At 60.9% G+C, this 19,182-nt stretch overlaps 1 protein-coding gene across 1 annotated transcript in view; it reads right to left on the bottom strand.

Annotated features, from left to right (window-relative positions):
* The window catches only part of Helz (Helicase with zinc finger), a 28,812-nt gene extending 11,782 nt beyond the window's left edge, over nt 1–17,030 (bottom strand). Inside the window, exons 1-14 of the mRNA XM_037238240.1 lie at nt 16,910–17,030; nt 16,208–16,337; nt 15,786–15,885; nt 14,838–15,006; nt 13,652–13,755; nt 13,158–13,260; nt 12,689–12,815; nt 11,743–11,852; nt 11,239–11,386; nt 10,570–10,716; nt 9,650–9,796; nt 9,079–9,186; nt 8,240–8,315; nt 5,022–5,206 (exon numbers count right to left, since the gene is read on the bottom strand). Of these exons, the coding sequence (XP_037094135.1) occupies nt 5,022–5,206; nt 8,240–8,315; nt 9,079–9,186; nt 9,650–9,796; nt 10,570–10,716; nt 11,239–11,386; nt 11,743–11,852; nt 12,689–12,815; nt 13,158–13,260; nt 13,652–13,755; nt 14,838–15,006; nt 15,786–15,795 (1,434 nt within the window). The 5' untranslated portion in view covers nt 15,796–15,885; nt 16,208–16,337; nt 16,910–17,030. The remainder of the gene's footprint in view (nt 1–5,021; nt 5,207–8,239; nt 8,316–9,078; nt 9,187–9,649; nt 9,797–10,569; nt 10,717–11,238; nt 11,387–11,742; nt 11,853–12,688; nt 12,816–13,157; nt 13,261–13,651; nt 13,756–14,837; nt 15,007–15,785; nt 15,886–16,207; nt 16,338–16,909) is intronic.
* Between the last annotated feature and the right edge of the window lie 2,152 nt (nt 17,031–19,182).

Raw genomic sequence — 19,182 nt, 5'->3', positions numbered from 1 at the left:
TGCGTGCGTGCGTGCGTGCGTGCGTGCGTGCGTGCGTGCGTGCGTGCGTGCGTGCGTGCGTGCGTGCGTGTGTGTGTGTATGTGTGTGTGTGTGTGTTTGGTTGGGTTTTTGGTATGTGTGTGTATCGTCATTCATTGTTCTTAAAACTCGACTGCTTCCGTAATTGGGCTTTTGCCTGTGGAATTATTATGGCCTGTATAAACAAATCAACATATCAACTGGCTCCAATGCATTGAAAGGACCGGACCTGGCGATCTGTGACCAACATCAGGCCCCTGATGATGGCTCCTGGTGTACATCACTCCTCTTGCTGAGCATGAGTCTAAACGTCGAGCTCATGCAGAGTAAAGCGTGATATCACCAGTGGCTCCAGGCGTGGTGCAACTCGTCTGTTGTCATCATTGATAATCGCTTTCGTAATGGCGTCGGAAAGAGCTATCAAACGTAACCGAGAACAGGTGAATATTCAACACAAAAATAGCTTTCAGCCCTGATGTTCACATTCAGAATGCTAGCCATTTCGGAGTCACGTACACCAGTCGAGGAGCTCGGCAATTACGAGCCAAACAACTGGATCCATAATGCTCTACAACAGGCAGGCCGCCACGTTACGATAGGCCCGCGGTCTTCAAGCATACGTGACCCAGTACCCCCGAAATGACTTACTTTGCAACCGCAGTAATGCGTTCGAGGTAGAGCCACGGCTGCCTTGACAACCAGGCTCGCTAATCGCTGAATCGCTGTAGTACTTCTCGAGTGCTAGGGCCCTTATTTAGTTTTCAGTGACCATATACAAAAACAAGGCGCAGAGCTGCAGCCTTGGCTTCCGAAGCTGCGAGTTAACCTGGTGCTTTTTCCACCGTCCCGTTCCCCGCTACCGCGAACAGGTCAGGGCGTGGGCGTCACTTACTACACTTTCAGTAAGGGGAGGGGGCGGCTGCTCAATGGATGCATGTTTGAGCCTCCCCGCCCTCGATGAACATGGGCATGGGCAAAAAAGGAATGTTGGGCGAAGGAAATGTAGAAAGTTTTCCTAACATACTGGCACACTTATAGCCACCTAAAGACAATACTATGAGTTAAGTGCTCAAAAGCTTAACATCAGAGCGTCAATGTCCCACAAATGACGCCTGTATGTTCAGCCTGGGGAGAAGACTACGGTTGCGCAACATTTCTTACATTCTGAGATCCGCGTGGTCTTTTGCAGTTGCTAAAATTTTCCCTTAAAAGTTGGAAACACTTCACCGTCCGTTGCCGCGCTTTAGGCTACCCAATTCTCACCTATTGGCTTGCGCGCTCCGCGTAAACGTGCGTCTCCAAGGCGTTGACAAAACCGGTTACGAACGTTACACTTCGTTTTTCCTTCATGCAATATCTCTGGACAGATGTCCCAAGAGCCCTTATACGCTACGTTCTTCCCAGCGCAGTTTCCTTTCAGGCCAATGACACATGCATGTCGAAGCCTCATCTCATCGGGCCACGCTGGAGCCTTGGAAATGATCGAACTGGCAAGGACTTCCAACAAGGAAGGATTTCAAACAGGCAAGGACTTCCAACTAGGACCGATAGTCCAGACTACCGCCGGACCGTGCAAATCATCAATGGTACGGTGACGTTGACCTGTCTGCACAGAACTCCATCCATAGCCAGGAGCTTCACATACCGGCAATGTATGTTTCACCCTTCTACGACTTGATCGCGAGCCTGATTCATTGTTAAACAAGGGCGTGGGCATGAATTTACAATCGGAGAGGGGGACAGCTAAACGCGAAAACCAAGTTAGGCGTGCTGCAATCGCGCCATTCCTTGTCCATTGTGTAATAGCATCACACTTTCACGATCGCTTATTCTGAAGTATCACCCTGGAATCTGTAACTCAACATTACATATCACCCGTGCCATACATTTGGCCCGGAGATGCGGACGCGCTGACAGACATACATTGTGCAGTGTGCTCCACAGCGAAGGAAACATCGGCGTGGGGTTAACTGATTTTTGCAAAGATGTCTGGTTATGACCACAGCTTCGAAACGTCCACTTTTCTTTATACGATTGCTTGCTTGATAACGCCGCGTGACCAGTATCTCCCCGAAATCTAAAGGCTCATTACCTTCAGCGAACTTTCAGTCATTCTGCTGACCCGCCCGGTCACCAGTACTACTCAGTCCATCCAGTCTGTCCATCTATTTTGTCCATCCACTTATCGACAGGCACAGCACATTTGTCATACCCTCTACACGGAGTTTTTTTTTTGTAAACACCTCCAGTCTGGAGAAGGATGCGTCTCCGGCCCTAGCTTCTCCACCTTGTGTTGGCGCGGCTCGGACAACTCTGCATGAAATATAAACGAGGCCCATTTCCAGTGGCAATATCGGACCGTCTTACATGATGTCCTTTATGAATTACACCCTATTCCGAGCCGTTCACAGAGCTAGTTTCACATGTACTTGAATGGGGAGTCATTCTTTTGAAATAATTCCTTTCTCGTATGATTAACAAGATAACACTAAAACACTTCATCACTGACCTTAACATCGGAAAAACAACTTTTAGACGGCAAAAAATCCAAGGAGAAATGATGTTTTGGAGGTAGTGTCGACCTTAGTGACTGAGCCCCCTCGGCCGATTCAAGAAAGTGTCACGCCTGGTACAGACACTTCAGTGTCATTTTCCTCAGCGTGCATACCCACGAGTAACCGGAAGCCGGCAACTCTGCCCAAACCATGCATCCATTGTGCTATAACTTCATGACGCGGCGCTGAGGATAGCCAGATCCCGTGTGCGTGGCCTGGAGGATCATAATACATGAATAAATCTATGTTGCACAGTAACGCACTGCGTGCAGGCCTATCCCACCCATGGATCCCTTTCACAAACAACGCCTGCATAATCGACTGCGTGCGAAAGATGCTGGTAGACGGCAATACCATAGTTCCGTGAGAACATGACCAATCAAGAGGTCAAAACTGTTGTTGCTGAATGGAGTTTTTGTGACGCGCCGACTTCGAAGGTCCCTGCACCAAATCAGGAGGCAGCAAATACCCGCTGACGTCATCGGCACCTCGCTAAGCCACGTGGGGGGGGGGGGGCAGGGCTGTCGGCGCTCAGCACAGCGTGCATAACTCACCACCGACACGGGGCCGTCGCCAGCGGAGGCGTCTCGCGGACTTTATTTCAACAGCTTCCAGGCATGAGACCCTCACGTAACATTATATAGCGGCGGGTTATGTTCACCACCCCCCGCCCCCCCGCCCCGTCTCTCCAACGTACAGGCGTCCGAGAAAAATAGCCGAAAAATACCTGAGCGCCGACAGCCCAGGTATTTGCTCCCTGTAATGTATGGGGGCGGCAAACGGTCTGGACCCGGCCTCTTTAATAAGACAGACACCGGCCAAGGGACGCCCCCACGCTCCCTGTCATGTATGGGGGTGGCAAACGGTCTGGACCCGGCCTCGCAACAGGACAGACACCGGTCAAAGGACTCCCCACGCTCCCTGTCCGTGTATGGGGGCGGCAAACGGTCTGGACCCGGCCTCGCAACTGGACAGACACCGCATAGCCGCTGTTGACGACCGGCGGCGCAAGAGAGCGACGGGGTGGGTGGCGGGGCCCCACCGACGCTGTCAAACAGTGCAGAAGCCTGTCGTGTCACACAACGACCGTGGACCGCAGTCATTTCAGGCCCGCTTGGTACCCCCTCCCCCCCCCCTCCCTAGGTCGCATTGAACGGGCAGGCGACAGGGATACAGTGGTGGTTACGTGCAGTGGTGGGACAGGACCGCAAAAACACCGTCGCACAGGCAAAACTGACAGCACTTTTAGTCATGGCCCCTCCTGTGCGGCGATAAAACAGCAACCGAGGCACAACAGCAGCAGTGTTGGCTTGGTTTCATTCGGAGAAGAGCCCTTGAGCCAGAAGTAACCATTTCAGGGCTATGGGATGAAAGCGAGTGGATAATGGAGGAGCAAAACTGCCTGCATCTGGGGGTCCATCCACCGAGACTTAGGCCGCGCAGGGAGCTCGAAACGGGACACGTGCTCGTCGATCTGACGGGACCCAACAGAGGACACTAAGCCCACTCCCGGCGGGTGCATGCAGCTTACCCCGGACAAGCCGGGCGTTGCCGGGGTGTCGAATGAGGCGAAAATGAGGACGGAGGAGCGGGTTCAGCCTCGGTGTGGCAACGGACAAACCCCAGCGGTGGGCAGTGCCCCCCCCCCCCCTCCCTGCATGCACACAGCCACAGGACAAACCCCAGCAGTGGGCAGTGCCCCCCCCCCCTCCCTGCGTGCACACGGCCACAGGACAAACCCCAGCGGTGGGCAGTACCCCCCCCCCCTGCGTGCACACGGCCACAGGACAAACCCCAGCGGTGGCAGTACCCCCCCCCCCCCTCCCTGCGTGCACACGGCCACAGGACAAACCCCAGCGGTGGGCAGTGCCCCCCCCCCCTGCGTGCACACGGCCACACGACAAACCCCATCGGTGGGCAGTACCCCCCCCCCCTCCCTGCGTGCACGCGGTCACAAGCGCAGCTTCGGCACCACGGCGACGTTCACAACACGCACACAACACGTACACACAGGGATGTATACATGTCTTACAGGGGTACGTACAGTGGGAACATAAACGCGATGGTATGAGCGAAGTCGGGTAGATTGTAGACATTGCGGTAAGCATCCATTGCGCCGCGTCCCACTCTTAACCGTTGGAATGCAAAAGCAGTAATCATACCCCACTACCGCGATACCTCGCCTCTTACTTCTGGCACCAGGAGCCCTCTTCTCCAAGGGCACAATCCAGCCACAACGAGCGGTGTCAATCAGAACACGGGGAGAGGAGGGAGGGGAGGGGGCAGGGGCGACCGGCCAGCGTTCTTCAACCTTGTAAAAAAGCATGCTTCCCCTAAACGACATCCCTCAGTAAAGGCCGCCTCTACCCTGCAGGCCTGTCCGACCCCGCCGCGCCGCCGCCGGAGGGGCCGGCCGCCACCGAGTGGGACCTGCCGAGACCACGCACCTGGCGCACGCGCCGACAGAACAGAGCGTCCACCGGACAACCGACCACGGCCAGCAGGCTGCGCGCTCTCGTGATGGCTGTGTTCAGTAGCTTGCAGTCGGTCAAGAAGCGGTAGTCGCCGGCCGTGTCGGCGCACGAGTCGCGCGTGCGCACCGTCGACACGAACACCGCCCGGAACTCCTTGCCTGCCGGCGGCCGGGCGTCAGTAGCCGAGTGGCGCGCGGCGCTGCTTTCGGACTACGCGGTCCTGGGTTCAACCCGCGCAGCAGGGGGACTTGGGCGCTCTCGGTTTTTCTCGGGCGGCCGCAGCGTTTACAGCCGTGGTGACAGTTACGCATGTGGGCACATGCATTGGCCAGCGCTATCGCCATTCTGCTGCGTGTTGTATACGCAGCGACATTCAGTACTGAGGGGACGGGCCCGCACATAACCAATGGGATGAGCGGGGGCGGAGTCAAGTCCGTCGAGAGACCAATGACGGCTTGCGGGTGAGAAGATGACGTCATATACTCCGTTCGGAGGAATGCACACAGCGAACGCGGACGACTGATCACGACAAACAGTGATGGGACAGAAAGCCAGGCCAAGGTTGCAGGCGGAATGCTGACGATACCTTTTACAAACAAGAAGCAGCGCTGACACCTTGCCTCTCTGACAATGACATGACATGACAACGACAATGACGACAGCGACAAGCGACATCTACGATTCAATGATAGGGAGATGGGCACAACACGCTACATACCCGGCGGTCGAACAAAGCTGAGGCGGTGCAGCACCTTCTCCCCCCTCCCCCCCCTCCCAGCACGTACAGCCTCGTGTAAATGTGTGCAAATGGCTTGGAGGCGGAAGCCCTAGAAATCGCTGGTTTGATCTTTCGAGATCCATTCAACTGGATGCAGTTGGACAAGGTGTTGAGGCGTAGTTGAGAACATGGCGTCAGCTGGTCAGTCTTTCAGCTTGCATGCTACTGCCATTCTTCGAGCGTACTTATCCTCGTTCTCTCAAAAAACGAATATTGCTCACAGGTGCACGAGTTCATAACGAACAAAACGCCATCGTATTCAATGGTTACGTATCCGCAGTCAAAATAGTGCGCGCGGTCTCCGACGGAGCATCAAGCCGACGGCAGCCGCGTAAAGGGTCTCCCACCCAGCAAACACACAGGGGCCATGTCAACAACGTCTTCCTCCCCGCCAGCACGTCGGAGCCATGTCAACAACGCCTCCCACCCCGCGAGCACGTCGGCGCCACGAAGTGTGCACACCCCACTTACGCCCGCCGAAGACGGCAACATGCCACCGCGCAGCACACTTGATTATCTGCGCGTTTTGTTGCGACCCTGCCGTTGCTCCTAAACTCCAGGACACCCTGACGGCCGCCGGGGAACGACGTCACGGGCGGGCGTGGCCCGCCGCCGGCCGCCGCAGCGCCGCCGTGCTCACCTCCTCCACCGGTGCAGCGACGCCTCCCGCCCGCAACGCGTCCTCTCGCGCGCGATCACGACTCCGGCCGCCACAAACCGTCGCGGGTCATTTGTCCCGCACGCTCAGCGGCCGGTGGCGAGCACCCTCCGCCGCGTCACCGCGCGCACACACGCACACACGCACGCGCACACCCAGTGTTGCTCCGGGATAATTTTCGGGGAGTGTGGCAGCGGCGCGTCGCCGGCGCCGCGTGCTCGGAGCTCGGTGCACTGCCGTCTCGCCGGCGGTCCCCGGCGGCGGCGCGTGCAGGCGCGCACGGCGGTGCACAGTAACGAGTAGATCAATACCCGGGTAGGCTGTGTCGGCGACGGCCGCCGCCAACCGACCGGCGACACGTCAGCGTCAGCGTCAGCACTGCCGCCGCCGCCGCCGCCGCCGCCGGCTGGGTCGACCATTCCCGGGTGATGGAGCGCCTTCCGAGCCGAAGAAGGCGGCGCGCGCCCGCTGCCCGGCGTGCCGCCGCCGGTGACGCCGCCGCCGCGCCGGCCGGCTGTCGGGACGGCCGCGCCGGCCGCGGCGACGGCGTGTCCGACGTTGCACGCCGAGGAATGAATGGCCAGGGAGGCGGCGCGGTTCGCAACAGGCGGAGCGGCCCGGACGTCACGTGACTATATAAATATTAGATACATGTGGATATCGGTGGGAAGGAAGACAACCGCAGGCGTACGAGACAATGCACAGCGTGTCACAGCCGGCTCCTTGCGCCGTGTCCGCACGCTCGTTCGCAGCTGCCACAGCGTCTGACGGCTGCACAAGGCACGTGACGAAGCGCTTGGCTCGGGCGCCCGCGAGCACACGCCCCGACACAAACACCAGCTGAGTGAGTGGAGGGTGGACCAGGCCGGCCTTTAGTACTGCAGCTGAGGACCAGCTTCGCTACTGAGACGCGTCCAACGTATTCTGCATCCTCCGACGCCGCACGGGCAAAAACAGCTGTCATGTCTCTGCCAGCCCCCCCCCCCCCCCCCATAGACCCCGTGGGAGTCTGGCGCCAGCGTCTGACCCAATTCTCGCGCAAGACAGGTCGGCACGATTCGGAGCCGTACGACCAACCAAAGTGGCAGCAGGCAGACTGGCGCGGAGCCACACACCGCTGGTCCAGGGGAAGGGGACGCGGGGTCTCTCAGCCAGGGTAGAATCGCCAATATCGGCGAACAAACCGCCTCAACGAGCGTGCTTGCACCACGCCACAGACTTCTCCCCCGCGCTCTCCTGGGCCCTGGTATGGGGGAGGGGTGGATGGTGGTGTATGACTACGCTAATCGGGATCCACCTCCTACGCCATCAAAAAGCGGCCAAAGCGGCGCAACCAAGCGATAAAGGCTACCGCCCACACCGGCACACCGACTCACAGCCCCGTCGGCCCGCCGAAGGCTGCCGGTATTGATTCCAGGCGCTCACAACACCGGGCAGGATAACGCCCACGGCCATTACGCCGGCACAGCTGACGACGCGTGATGGACACCAAATATCTATTAGGCGCATGCGGACGATACACTCATACTGTCCTTCTGCAGTGACGGGCAATAATGTCACATAAAACGTAACGATGATAGCTCCGGGACTGGCCGGCAATGTCACGCTATTTGCGCTATTTTTGGTACTCCGCAAGGAGCACGTCTGGCCAACAACGCTAACAAATGGTGAAAGTTGCTACAGAGTGGCCACAGCAGGCACCAGTGCGCCAGCATAGCTACACCAGCGATGCGTCCGTAGCGGACGCGTACTTACCCTGCACGTTGAGCAGATGCTCCACGGTGACCGTGCTCAGGCGGCGACTCCTCAGCTCACTCCTGATCTTCTGCACCTGGAGACGCGGCCGGCGTCAGCACACACCGAGTCCGCTCGCGCCGCGGGCGCCGCCAGATCGGCGCTGGCCGCTGGCGCGCCACCAGCCCCGCCCGCGCTCGCCCACGTCTGCCGCACGCGTCACCTCCAGACGGCGCGCTCCCGACTTTGGCGCGCGAAAACAAACGCGCCCCAGCCGTGCTTCCGGCCGGCGCGTGAAAACGCCGTCTGATATTTCACATCATAGAGCTTGAAGTCGCACACCGCCTCGACGCCGCGCTGTTCCGTACCGGAAACCCGGCACCGCGGGTAAGAGAACAGCAACGCCCTACCCTAACGCAAACCGCCGACGGTGGGCCACTGACGTCATCGGCGTCACAGCATTCCCCGGTGCGGGTCGAGAGGAGGGGAGGGGTTTGTGTCACGTGTAGCAACAGGAGGAGCACTCTATGGCGCAATTTCGTGCCACGCGTTGTTCTGACACAGTCATCGCAGCAGCTGCCAAACCGGCGTTGTCATTGCTGTTGAACACCCGAGAAGCGCACCAGAGCGCGGCGCACGAGGTCACAAGAAACGGACACCGGAAACGCCGTGTTGACGACATTGATGACATCCCCCACCCCCACTAACACAGCACGCCGCCGCCTGACCACCGCACGCACGTCAGAGCCCGAGAGACGCGCACCGCCGCTGAAGGCGTCGAAGCGCTCGAGCCCGGCTGGCACCAGCGCCGGCGCGCCGGCGGCGGCGAGGCGCGGGCGCGCGCGCGCGCCGAACCTAACCTGCTCAGCGTAGGCGGACACGACGCAGATGGTGTCGTCGGCACGCTCGCCCCACTCCGCCGGCCAGGCGTCGAGCAGCGCCGCCACGCGGTCCGCCACCTCGTACACCTGGCGGGGCGGGGCGGGCGTCAGGCTGGCCGGCCGGCCGCCTGCGCGGTCAATCCGGCACGGCGATTACGTGGGGCTCACGACTCGGGCCCATAGCCATCAGTGGTAAGCCATGGCGCGCAGACAGTCATGATTTATACCTGGCTGATGAAGGATGTGCGACGGCCGAAACCAGCTGAAACCATCCCACTGAAACTCACTCATGTCTGTGCCAGCCGTGAAACTCAGCTGATGAAGATTACCACTCGATGAGGTTATTTCTCCTCTTGCATAAGTCCAACATGCCTCCAACCTTAAGCCGCTCTGCCCTTTTCCGCGGCGTCCATCCATCGCTGATCTTCACGTCCCTCCCACAGCCCTCCCCTTCCCTGAACTCAGCGACCCCTCCCCACCGCCGACCCCGCCCTTCCCCGCCGCCATAACCCTGACCTTTGTGTAGGACCCCGTTCCCAGCTGCCCTGACCTCCGCATCGTTGCAGTAGCCGGTGGTGCCGCTGCTCTGCCTGGCGGTGCCGCGCGCGCTGAAGAAGGTCACCGGCGGCAGGCTCGGGTGACGGCCCGGGTGGCCGCTGGACCGCAGTCGCCGGCCGTAGAACAGCTCGGAGGTCAGCTGAGAACGGAGCCACCGCCACCCCGTCAACGACGCCTGGTGACGGCAGGGGCCGCGGCAGGGACACCAGACCGTGGTAGGGGTACCGGACCCTGGCAGGGACATCAGCTGGAAACGGTGCCACCGCCACCCCGTCAACGACGCCTGATGACGGCAGGGGCCGCGGCAGGGACATCAGACCGTGGAAAGGGCACCGGACCCTAGCAGGGACATCAGACGGCAACAGGGACCACGGCAGGGACCGTGACAGGGGCACCAGCCGCCAACAGGAATTTACCGCGGCAGGAACACCGAACGACAGAGACCGTATCAGGGACACCATCCAACAGGGACTGTCAGGACACAGCCTCACAGCAGGGGCCCTGGCAGGAACACCAGCCATAACCGCAGAGGGTCACGACACGGCGCCGCGCGGGGAGGGTACACGAACATGAGAATGTCAAGGACTCGGTATCAAAGCCGTCCGAGACGCGCCGCCGAACACGGGGTTGTGTCAGGACTGACAGATGCTGCTCCGGTGCATAGCACGCGACACAGCTTATCGGCCTCAGCACCTGCCATCGATCTGTCCTGCCAGCACCTGCTATCGACCTGTCCTGCCAGAACACCGGGGTGTGACCGACAGCCCACCCGCGTGGCTCCGCCCACTCATTCCGTGACCTGACCTGGACACAGTCAGTGTGGCGGCGGTGACTGTTCCCCAACGAGACCCGCCACCGACCGGGCCCAGCCGCAGCACGGCGGCGACGGCTGCTCTCAGCGGAGACCCCCACCTGGACGATGTCGGCGTGGGAGCGGTAGTTCTCGTGCAGGGTGATGCAGCAGGGGAAGTCGGAGCCGTAGAGCGCCTGCAGTCGCTCCAGCAGCGAGCGCTGGTACTGCCGCTCCTGACACACCTCCGAGTACACGTCCGGCGACAGCTGACAGGCAGACGGGGGGAGGGTCAGGTACACGTCCGGCGACAGCTGACAGACGGGGGGGGGGGAGGGTCAGGTACACGTCCGGCGACAGCTGACAGACGGGGGGAGGGAGGGAAGGTCAGGTACACGTCCGGTGGTACCAGCAGTGACAGGCAGACGGGTTGGGGCACAGAGGGTACAGGGCGGAAGTCAGGTACACGTCCCGTGGTGCCAGCTGAACCACACAGAAGGGGGTACATGGGGAACAAGGGGACGGGGAGACAAGGGGTTACAGGGGGCACGGGGAGGGGGCGTTACACGTGCGGCGGTACCAGCCAAGCCGGACAGAGGGGTCCGCTACGGTACAAGTTCGCCGCCAGCTGAGCCAGACGGGGATAGGCAGGTCAGGTTCACACACCAACATCTCCTCAACAGCTATGGCAGCATGTCATCAATCCCCGGCCTCTTCTTCTCGCGCGTTCCGTACACGCGTCGCCATGTTAGCGTCCCCTTCCCTGACACCCTCCTCCGCCGTGTGCTGACCTGCAGGTGGTCTCCGGCCAGCACCAGCCTGGTGTGAGGACCGGCCAGCGAGAGGACCCTCGCCACCTCCCACTCCAGCGCCTGCGCCGCTTCGTCCACCAACAGGTGGGTGAACGTGCCCTCCGGCAGGTTCAGGCAGGTCAGGTACCTGCGGGGAACAAGCGCAGGACTGGGTCACGGGACGGAGACGGGGTGGGTACACCGAGGCAGCAGGTCGTGCGCCTGCCGGGAACGAATACGGAGCAGGGCTCTCGAACAGAACACGTACGCCGCGACGGCAAGGAGGGAGAGAGGGAGAGAGAGCACGACCAGCGGACACACTAGGCCGGGGAATGATTCTCAGGGGACATAGAGCGAGGATGCGCCGCTGGTATGTGGAGATAATTTCTAGCTGACGGAATAAATTCATACGGGGCACACACACCGGACCTTGTCCGGCATAACGAACAAAATCAAAACGTCACACCGGGACAGCGACGCGGCGCCACACCACGTGACCCTCACTTGGTGATGGAGAGCGTGGCGACGACCACCCTGTGCTTCAGCACGTCCTCGACGCTGGGCCTTCTGAAGGTGACGTCGGGGTCGTCAGGGTTCTCCTCCAGTAAGGCGAACTGAGAACGATTACACGCTAATTAGCGGAGAAAGCCGGAGAGATCAAAACTCCCGCGGAGCAAATGAAGTTCTGCTTTCCTTGCAGACTTCTCACTTGAAGAAACGCCCTTAAATGCTAGCTCGACCTCCCAAAGACTAGGCATGCATCGGTAGCTACTGCGCTACATTTCTGAAGTTGACTGTGTAGCATTTCACTTGCAAAATTATTCATAGTTAACCTAAAACAATGAGAGAGAACCCGGAGGCCCGGAGCCAGAAAGATACAAGCAAATCGCCTTCGGTTCAGCAAAGCCCAGATGGCGCCCTGATACTGACATGGTACCTCTGATACTGACCTGATGCCTCCAGTACTGACCTGGTTCCTCCAGTACTGACCTGGTTCTTCCAGCATTTTCCTGATGCCTCCAGTATTGACCTGGTGTCTCCGGCACTCACCTGATGCCTACAGTACTGACCCGACACCTCCAGTACTGACCTGGCGCCCCCAGTACTGACCCGACACCTCCAGTACTGACCTGGCGCCCCTAGTACTGACTCGACACCTCCAGTACTGACCTGGCGCCCCCTGTACTGACCCGACACCTCCAGTACTGACCTGGCGCCCCCAGCACTGACCCGACACCTCCAGTACTGACCTGGCGCCCCCAGTACTGACCCGACACCTCCAGTACTGACCTGGCGCCCCCGGTGCTGACCCGACACCTCCAGTACTGACCTGGCGCCCCCTGTACTGACCCGACACCTCCAGTACTGATCTGGCGCCCCCAGCACTGACCCGACACCTCCAGTACTGACCTGGCGCCCCCAGCACTGACCCGACACCTCCAGTACTGACCTGGCGCACGCTGGCATGGACGGTGCCGAGCCAGCGGTGCCGGTAATAGACCCGCAGGGGACGAGCCGCCTCCAGTCCCGCCTCCAAGTAGCCGGAGAGGTACTCCCGGATGTACAGGTCGGCGGCGCTGGCGAAGACACGAGGTGGTACAGAGCCTGAGCAGTGGCAGTCACACACCAAGGCGTAAGCGTGCGTCGTGCGGAAGCTTACGCACGACGGGGTTAGAAAAAGTGTCGTTGTACCGTGCCAGCATTACGAGCGAGTCGCGTGCAGCCAGCGGAGCTAAGACAGCGTCTACATGCTGGAGGCAGCATCGAATGTAAAGCCATCTCATGGAGCACCCCCTCGGCGGAAGCTGATTTCGATCAGATGCCCGATACAACATTGAGGTCGAGACTGACCTGTTCCGCCCTCCCCCCACCCCCCCCCCCCCCCACACACCATCTTCGACGCCCGCCTCGGCCCCCACCTGTTGCTGTGCGTGCAGACCAGTATGCGCGCCTCTGGCTGATTGGTGAGGATGTGCTTGATGCCGTGTGCCATGGTGAACGTCTTGCCCGTGCCGTACGGGCCTATGGGTACATATACATAAGGCGTTGGTCGGACGCACGCCGCAGAGACATCGGCTCAGACCATTCCATGACCATGTTGTCGACGCCTGACCATCACCAGCGAGCGCAAACAGCGCATCACGACCGCCAGACGCTCTACACCGCTCTGCATCGATCTGCTTCCTTCCGCCGCCGGATTCACTGCTGCCGAACACCTCGAGAAAAACGCATCGGGCGGGATTCGAACCTAAACCTCCCCATCGCGATCCCAGTGCCCTGCCGACCATGCCTGCTAGGAGGGCAGACAGCACGTGCGGCCGTCCCTCACGGTACAGCGGCTGGGCCGCGGCTCCGGAGTCTCCAGCAGCGGCCGAGCCTCCACAACACGCACACCCCCGCAGGCGGCACTGACCCAGCACGAGCACGGGCGGCAGCGGGTGCGCGACGGCCGCCGTCATGGCGTTGATGGCCTCCTTCTGCTTGATGTTCAGCTTGTCATCCTCGGGCCGCCAGTGGCTGCCGACAGGTGGCGCCACGGTCACGGATCCGACGGCCGCACTGGTCAGCGGTCCACCATCCGATGTGAGGCAGGGCGCCCTCCGCCGCAAACGCCAGTACAGCACCCAGGTCCAGGAGCAAACACCAGTACAGCACCCAGGTCCAGGAGCAAACACCAGTACAGCACCCAGGTCCAGGAGCAAACACCAATACAGCACCCAGGTCCAGGAACAAACACCAATACAACACCCGGGCCCAGGAACAAACACCAGTACAGCACGCAGGTCCAGGAGCAAACACCAGTACAGCACTCGGGCCAGGGAAGAGTGCACACAGGCGCAGTTAAACGGCGGCGTTTGAAACGCGCGCAGTGCGAAGCGATCGATTTGGAGCGTTTGCCACCGAAATTATGCCAACAGAGTTCGCTAGTGCGGTCAGGTTATGACAGGAGCTATGCATTTACAGATGTGGCATTAGCGCACGCCGTGTGTAGGTGAGACAAGACTTCACGACTGCCTGCTCTTTGTTGCCTGCCATCCTCGGCTTTGGCTGTCCTGTTCCATGCAATCTGAACATGTTGAGCCCAAAATCAGCGAACAGCTCCACACGGCTGTCCGAGAACCCCGAGTGTAATCAAAAACCCAGCCGGCAAGAGGCGACCCGGCGATTCTATCATGCTGCCCCTGTCAGTCCCTGTGCAGCCCGAGTCAAAGCTGTCGCACGCCGCGCGCCCGGCCAATCAGCGTCGGCCCCGCCCGCACCGACGGCGCCGCCGCACGTGGACGGCGCGCGCCGACACGCCCTCCGGGGAGACGTGTGTCGAGAGCTCCGAGCCCGTGTGGGCAGCCGCCTGCCTCGGCCAAGGAGTCTCGTGGTGCGGTGATGAGGTCTCGTTCGAAAACGAAGTGCTGACGTTAAGTGCTGAGAGTACTAGCGTTAACTGCTGAGAGTGCTGACGTTCAGTACCGAATAACACACCCTGGAACGTGAGAAAGTGAGATCGTAAAAGTGAGGTCTGGTCGGAGAGTTGGTCGGAGAGTTCTCACTGATTCTCGAAGAGCCATGACCTGTTGCGGAGCAGTACACTAGCTCCCGCCCACCTGGCCGGGCTCCAGGGTATGGAGGGCCTCTCGCGGGTATCGGGGAACAGCAGGCGGGCCGCCCGTTCGGCCGCCAGCCGCACGCCCTCTTGCATGTCGCAGAAGGGCTGCCGGCTCGGCTGGAACCGGATGGCGGCGCGCAGCCAGCTGTCGCCGCTCACCTCTAGGTCTGACGGCGGTGTCAGCGGGTCAGGGTTCACATGGTCAGGGGTCACCGGGTCAGAGGTCGCCGGGTCAGGGGTCACCGGGCAAGGGTCACAGGGTCAGGGATCACAGGGTCGGAGGCCTCACGTTCAGGGATACAGATTCAGGGGGCACGGGTCACGGGGTCACAGGCCACAGGGTCAGAGTCAGGGTCACAGGGTCAGGGGTCACACGCTCAGGGGTGACAGGCTTAGGGGTCACAGGTCACGCAGTCACGGGCCACTGGGTGAGGGTCACAGGGTCACATGATCAGGGGTCACAGTCAAGGGTCACACCGACAGGAGTCACAGGGTCAGGGGACACACAGTGAAGCGTTACAGGACTACGGGGTCAGAGCGGGGAAGGGTCACCAGGGCAGGGAAGAGTCAAGGCTTCAGCGAAGGTCAGGGTGTAAGGGGACCAAACAGAAGAGGTAGTGGTGTGCGAAGATAGCAGCTCCACGCGAGGAAAGTGTAGGGTAAAAAGCGTGGAGCACGGAAATGAGCCAGCAGAGAGAATGATGTCCCGTTGACCATGGAGATACACATATGGGCACAATACTCAGGGTAGATAGCATCAGCAGACCAACATAGCACGGCATCATAGATGCCAAACGAACAAGGCGTGCGTTGTACTTCACGCCACTTCACGGTTTATTCAGTTTACAGTGATCAACCCAAGCATCGGCGTCGGTTGGACGAAAACATTTCCGACGAGGGAACTTGTAAAAATGTATTCCGATAACTCCTTCTTGTGACCACTTACCATCCACCATCTCACATGGAAGCCTGAAGAAGATTTCCTTCTTCGCTTTGGCAGCTATCAATACTTCGTACACCTTGCTCTTCTTTCCTCCAGTTTCCCGCTAAAAAGATGGGCAAACATGTCATCTTAGCTGCACGGGGATTCAGGCCACACCGCTACCGGCTTTGATAACCAGCTACGACCTCGCCTTTCGGCCTCGGTGATCTAACCGGCATAAGTTACTAACCTGGCTGCCTCAATAGACAGCCAGTATGTCTCATGGCATGCCAACCGGCCTCGTGACTAGTGACACTGACCAGACCTGACCCAACCTGACCTGACCTGACCCAAGACGCCAACCTGGCAGACCCACCTGAACTGACGCACGGCGCTGCACTGGCTCGCCACCCCAACCTGACCCGAGACACCTGACCTGACCTGACCTGATTGAGCGGCGCCAGCAGCGCCCGCTGGCACGTGTCCAGTATGAGCCGACCAGCGGCGGTGTCTGCCGACAGCTCGTGCTGCGTGCAGAGCCGGGCGAACAGCTCTCCGGTTCTGGCGTGGTGGTGCCTGGCGGCGGCGGCGACGGCCGCACAAAAGCAAGCGTCATGTCACAGGTCCGAGCGCAACAGCTGCCGGGCCACGGCGCAGCGACGCCGCCGACTGGCTGCCAACCCGGTAACAACAACCCCCACGTGGTCTTTGGTTTGACATCGACACAGGCACGACAAAACGTCACTGGGGCTTATAGGCTGGGGACATGAATCACCCCAACTTAGCTGTAAATATAAACCCGGTAATTCCAGCATGCAGCGACGCTGCATGCAATGAGAGCAGGCTAAAACCGCGCCCATTTTCCCCCTATGGCTGGCCGACCATATGGCTGACCATATGGCAGTATGGATCATATGGATGCTAGAGCATCGTCACCCGCGGAGTACCGCCACCGACGGGCGGCAACGACTGCACCGGCCCACCACACCCAACCGGATGACCGGAGATACGCGGTTCCGCTGGTCGCCAGCAGTCAGACTGACTACAGCCCCGGACCTCCGCGGCTTGCGGTACCCTCCTCGCTCTTCGCTGAACGTCCTGCTCCCGCCCCCCGCCCCGCCCCCGCGCTCCGCACCCGCCCTCCTCACCCGGTGTCGGGCAGCAGCACAAAGTGATCCACCAGCCTCAGCTCGGTGGTGACGTTGAAGCGGCTCAGCAGCGCGGTGCGCGCCGCCTCCTCCAGCTGGAGCAGCGCGCCCGCCAGCGGCGCGTAACTGTCCGGCGCCAGCGGACCGGCCGGCGGCTCGGCCAGCGCCGGCCCCGGCGGCGGGTGGGCCGCCTGCAGCGCGCGGTCCTGCCAGTCGGGCGGGGTCGGGTCTGGCGCGAACGCCACCACCTGGCGGCCAACACTGCAGTCAGCGGGAGCGGGGCGCGGCGGGCGGCGCGCCGGGCGGGAGGCGCGCCGCGCCGGCTGGTGAAGTGGGCGGAGACGCGGGCGACGTCTGAACTGGCCGAGGGCTTGACTTCGAAATACTGCACTGAGGGACTTGGGAGACTTGTGCTCAGTAACTTTGCGTTGCCTGAGGCCCAGCACTTCCCTGTTCTGTTCCGTCCGATATGTCAGCTCTGAGCCGACCCAGTGCTGTATAGAAAATCCGACACATTCTAACAGCTGACTTATCTCCGCCCCTACTCTGGTTTCACCTCGGCGTGCCCGCTGCCACCATCTGGACAAACATGTAAGCCATGGTATTCCAGTCGCTCACTAGATGGCAGCACCGACCTGCACAGCCTCGTCTTTCCAGCCGGCGGTCGAGACGGAGAGCTGGTCACGCAGTTCGTCAACGGCGCATCCCGTCGTGCGGGGTGTCACGCTGGCCTGCAGGGAGCACAGCATGGGCGCGTGGTGTGGGAACACCAGCGCCAGCTGCTGCCGATACTGGCCGTACACGTCCGCGCTGAAGGTCACCGTCACCTCGAACGACACCTGTCGGTTACAGACAGTACTTGAAGTTAAGCAGCACACCAGTACGGGCGCTGGGGAGGAGCAGAGGTCACTGCAGAGCGCAATCACTACGTCAGCGAACAATGCAGCCATGGTCACAATAACGTCTCCGGGGTCGAAAGACAGCGGCAAAACTGCAGCCCGTATCGGTTGGTCACGCCAATAAGGACATGCCGACAAACGTCTCCTAACTTATACGCTGTGTTGCAAGATGTGGTGCACTGAGTGGAACAGCATGTCAATATGGGCGTCTGCATTTTATATATTAAAAGATCAATTTCCTTTTAAAAAATACTCATCGAGCACTGGCACGTCTTGACTCTGTCCACACGTCGTCCGGTCTGTCATTGTGACAACATACGCGACGGTGCTCTGCGCAGCCCGTCTGGCCGGAACTTGGCAGGGGACCCTCACCACCTCCCCCCCCCCTCCCCGCTGCCGCTCACCGGCGCGCCGCCTTGGCTGGAGTGTTCGACGAGCGCGCGGTCGGGACACGTCCACTCGCGGCCGTCGACGAGCAGCGGCCGCGGCAGCAACGGCGCGCGCAGCTCGTCCACGCGGAAGCAGGGTCGCGAGGTGACCTCCAGCAGGCCCAGCGCCTCGGGCAGGGAGCCGGCTGTCACCGCCACGCGCCAGTGCAGCGGCGCGCCCTTATGTGTGGTCACGACGGCGGCCGCCGGCTGCACGGCGAGGCGCGCGAAGGCGGGCAGCACGGCGCCCACCTTCCAGTCGGCCTCCACCCGCGACTGCGGCACGACGGGGCGGCAGTCAGGGGCAGAACGGGCAGGGGACAGGGGTGTCAGGAGCCGAGCGGGCAGGGGACGGGGAAGTCAGGGGCCGAACGGGCAGGGGACAGGGGTGCCAGGGACCAGGACAGTGCACAGGGGAGTCAGGGGCCGAGCAGGCAGGGAAGCCAGGAGTCGGGACGAGAGGGATACAGTGGAGTCAGGGGCCAGGCGGGTAGGGTAGAGAGGAGCCAGGGGCTGAGCAGGAAGGGAAGTCAGGGGCCGGGCGAGAGGGTACAGAGGAGTCCGGAGCCGGGACAGGCGCAGAGGAGTTAGGGACTGAGCGGGCGGGTGGCTTCAGGGGCCGGGACAGTGTTCCGGGTCGTCAGCGGCCGGCACGGGCAGCGGACAGGGTGACAGGGGTTGGCAAGGTGTCACCAACTGAAGCCGTTGGAGGGCCATCACACTAAACAGGTGCGGGAATGAGGAAGGGGGCGGGCGAGGCCGGCGGTCTTGCATAGTGCTGGGGAAGTCATCCTGGACTGGACGTGTGAGAGGCGGAATGAGCACTGCAACGGACTGCGGGCGTCACAGAACCCAACTGAAACTCTAGGGAGGCGGCGGGACGCACATACACACGCACGCACGCACGCACACGCAGACCTGGGAGACAAACACAGGTGCCGGTCCT

Source organism: Pollicipes pollicipes, unplaced genomic scaffold (genome assembly GCF_011947565.3).
Source record: "Pollicipes pollicipes isolate AB1234 unplaced genomic scaffold, Ppol_2.1 Scaffold_7262;HRSCAF=8765_pilon_pilon_pilon, whole genome shotgun sequence".
Classification (NCBI taxonomy): Eukaryota; Metazoa; Arthropoda; class Thecostraca; order Pollicipedomorpha; family Pollicipedidae; genus Pollicipes; species Pollicipes pollicipes.
The sequence above is the reverse complement of the archived record's forward strand: the minus strand, read 5'-3'. Positions and strand labels throughout refer to the sequence as shown.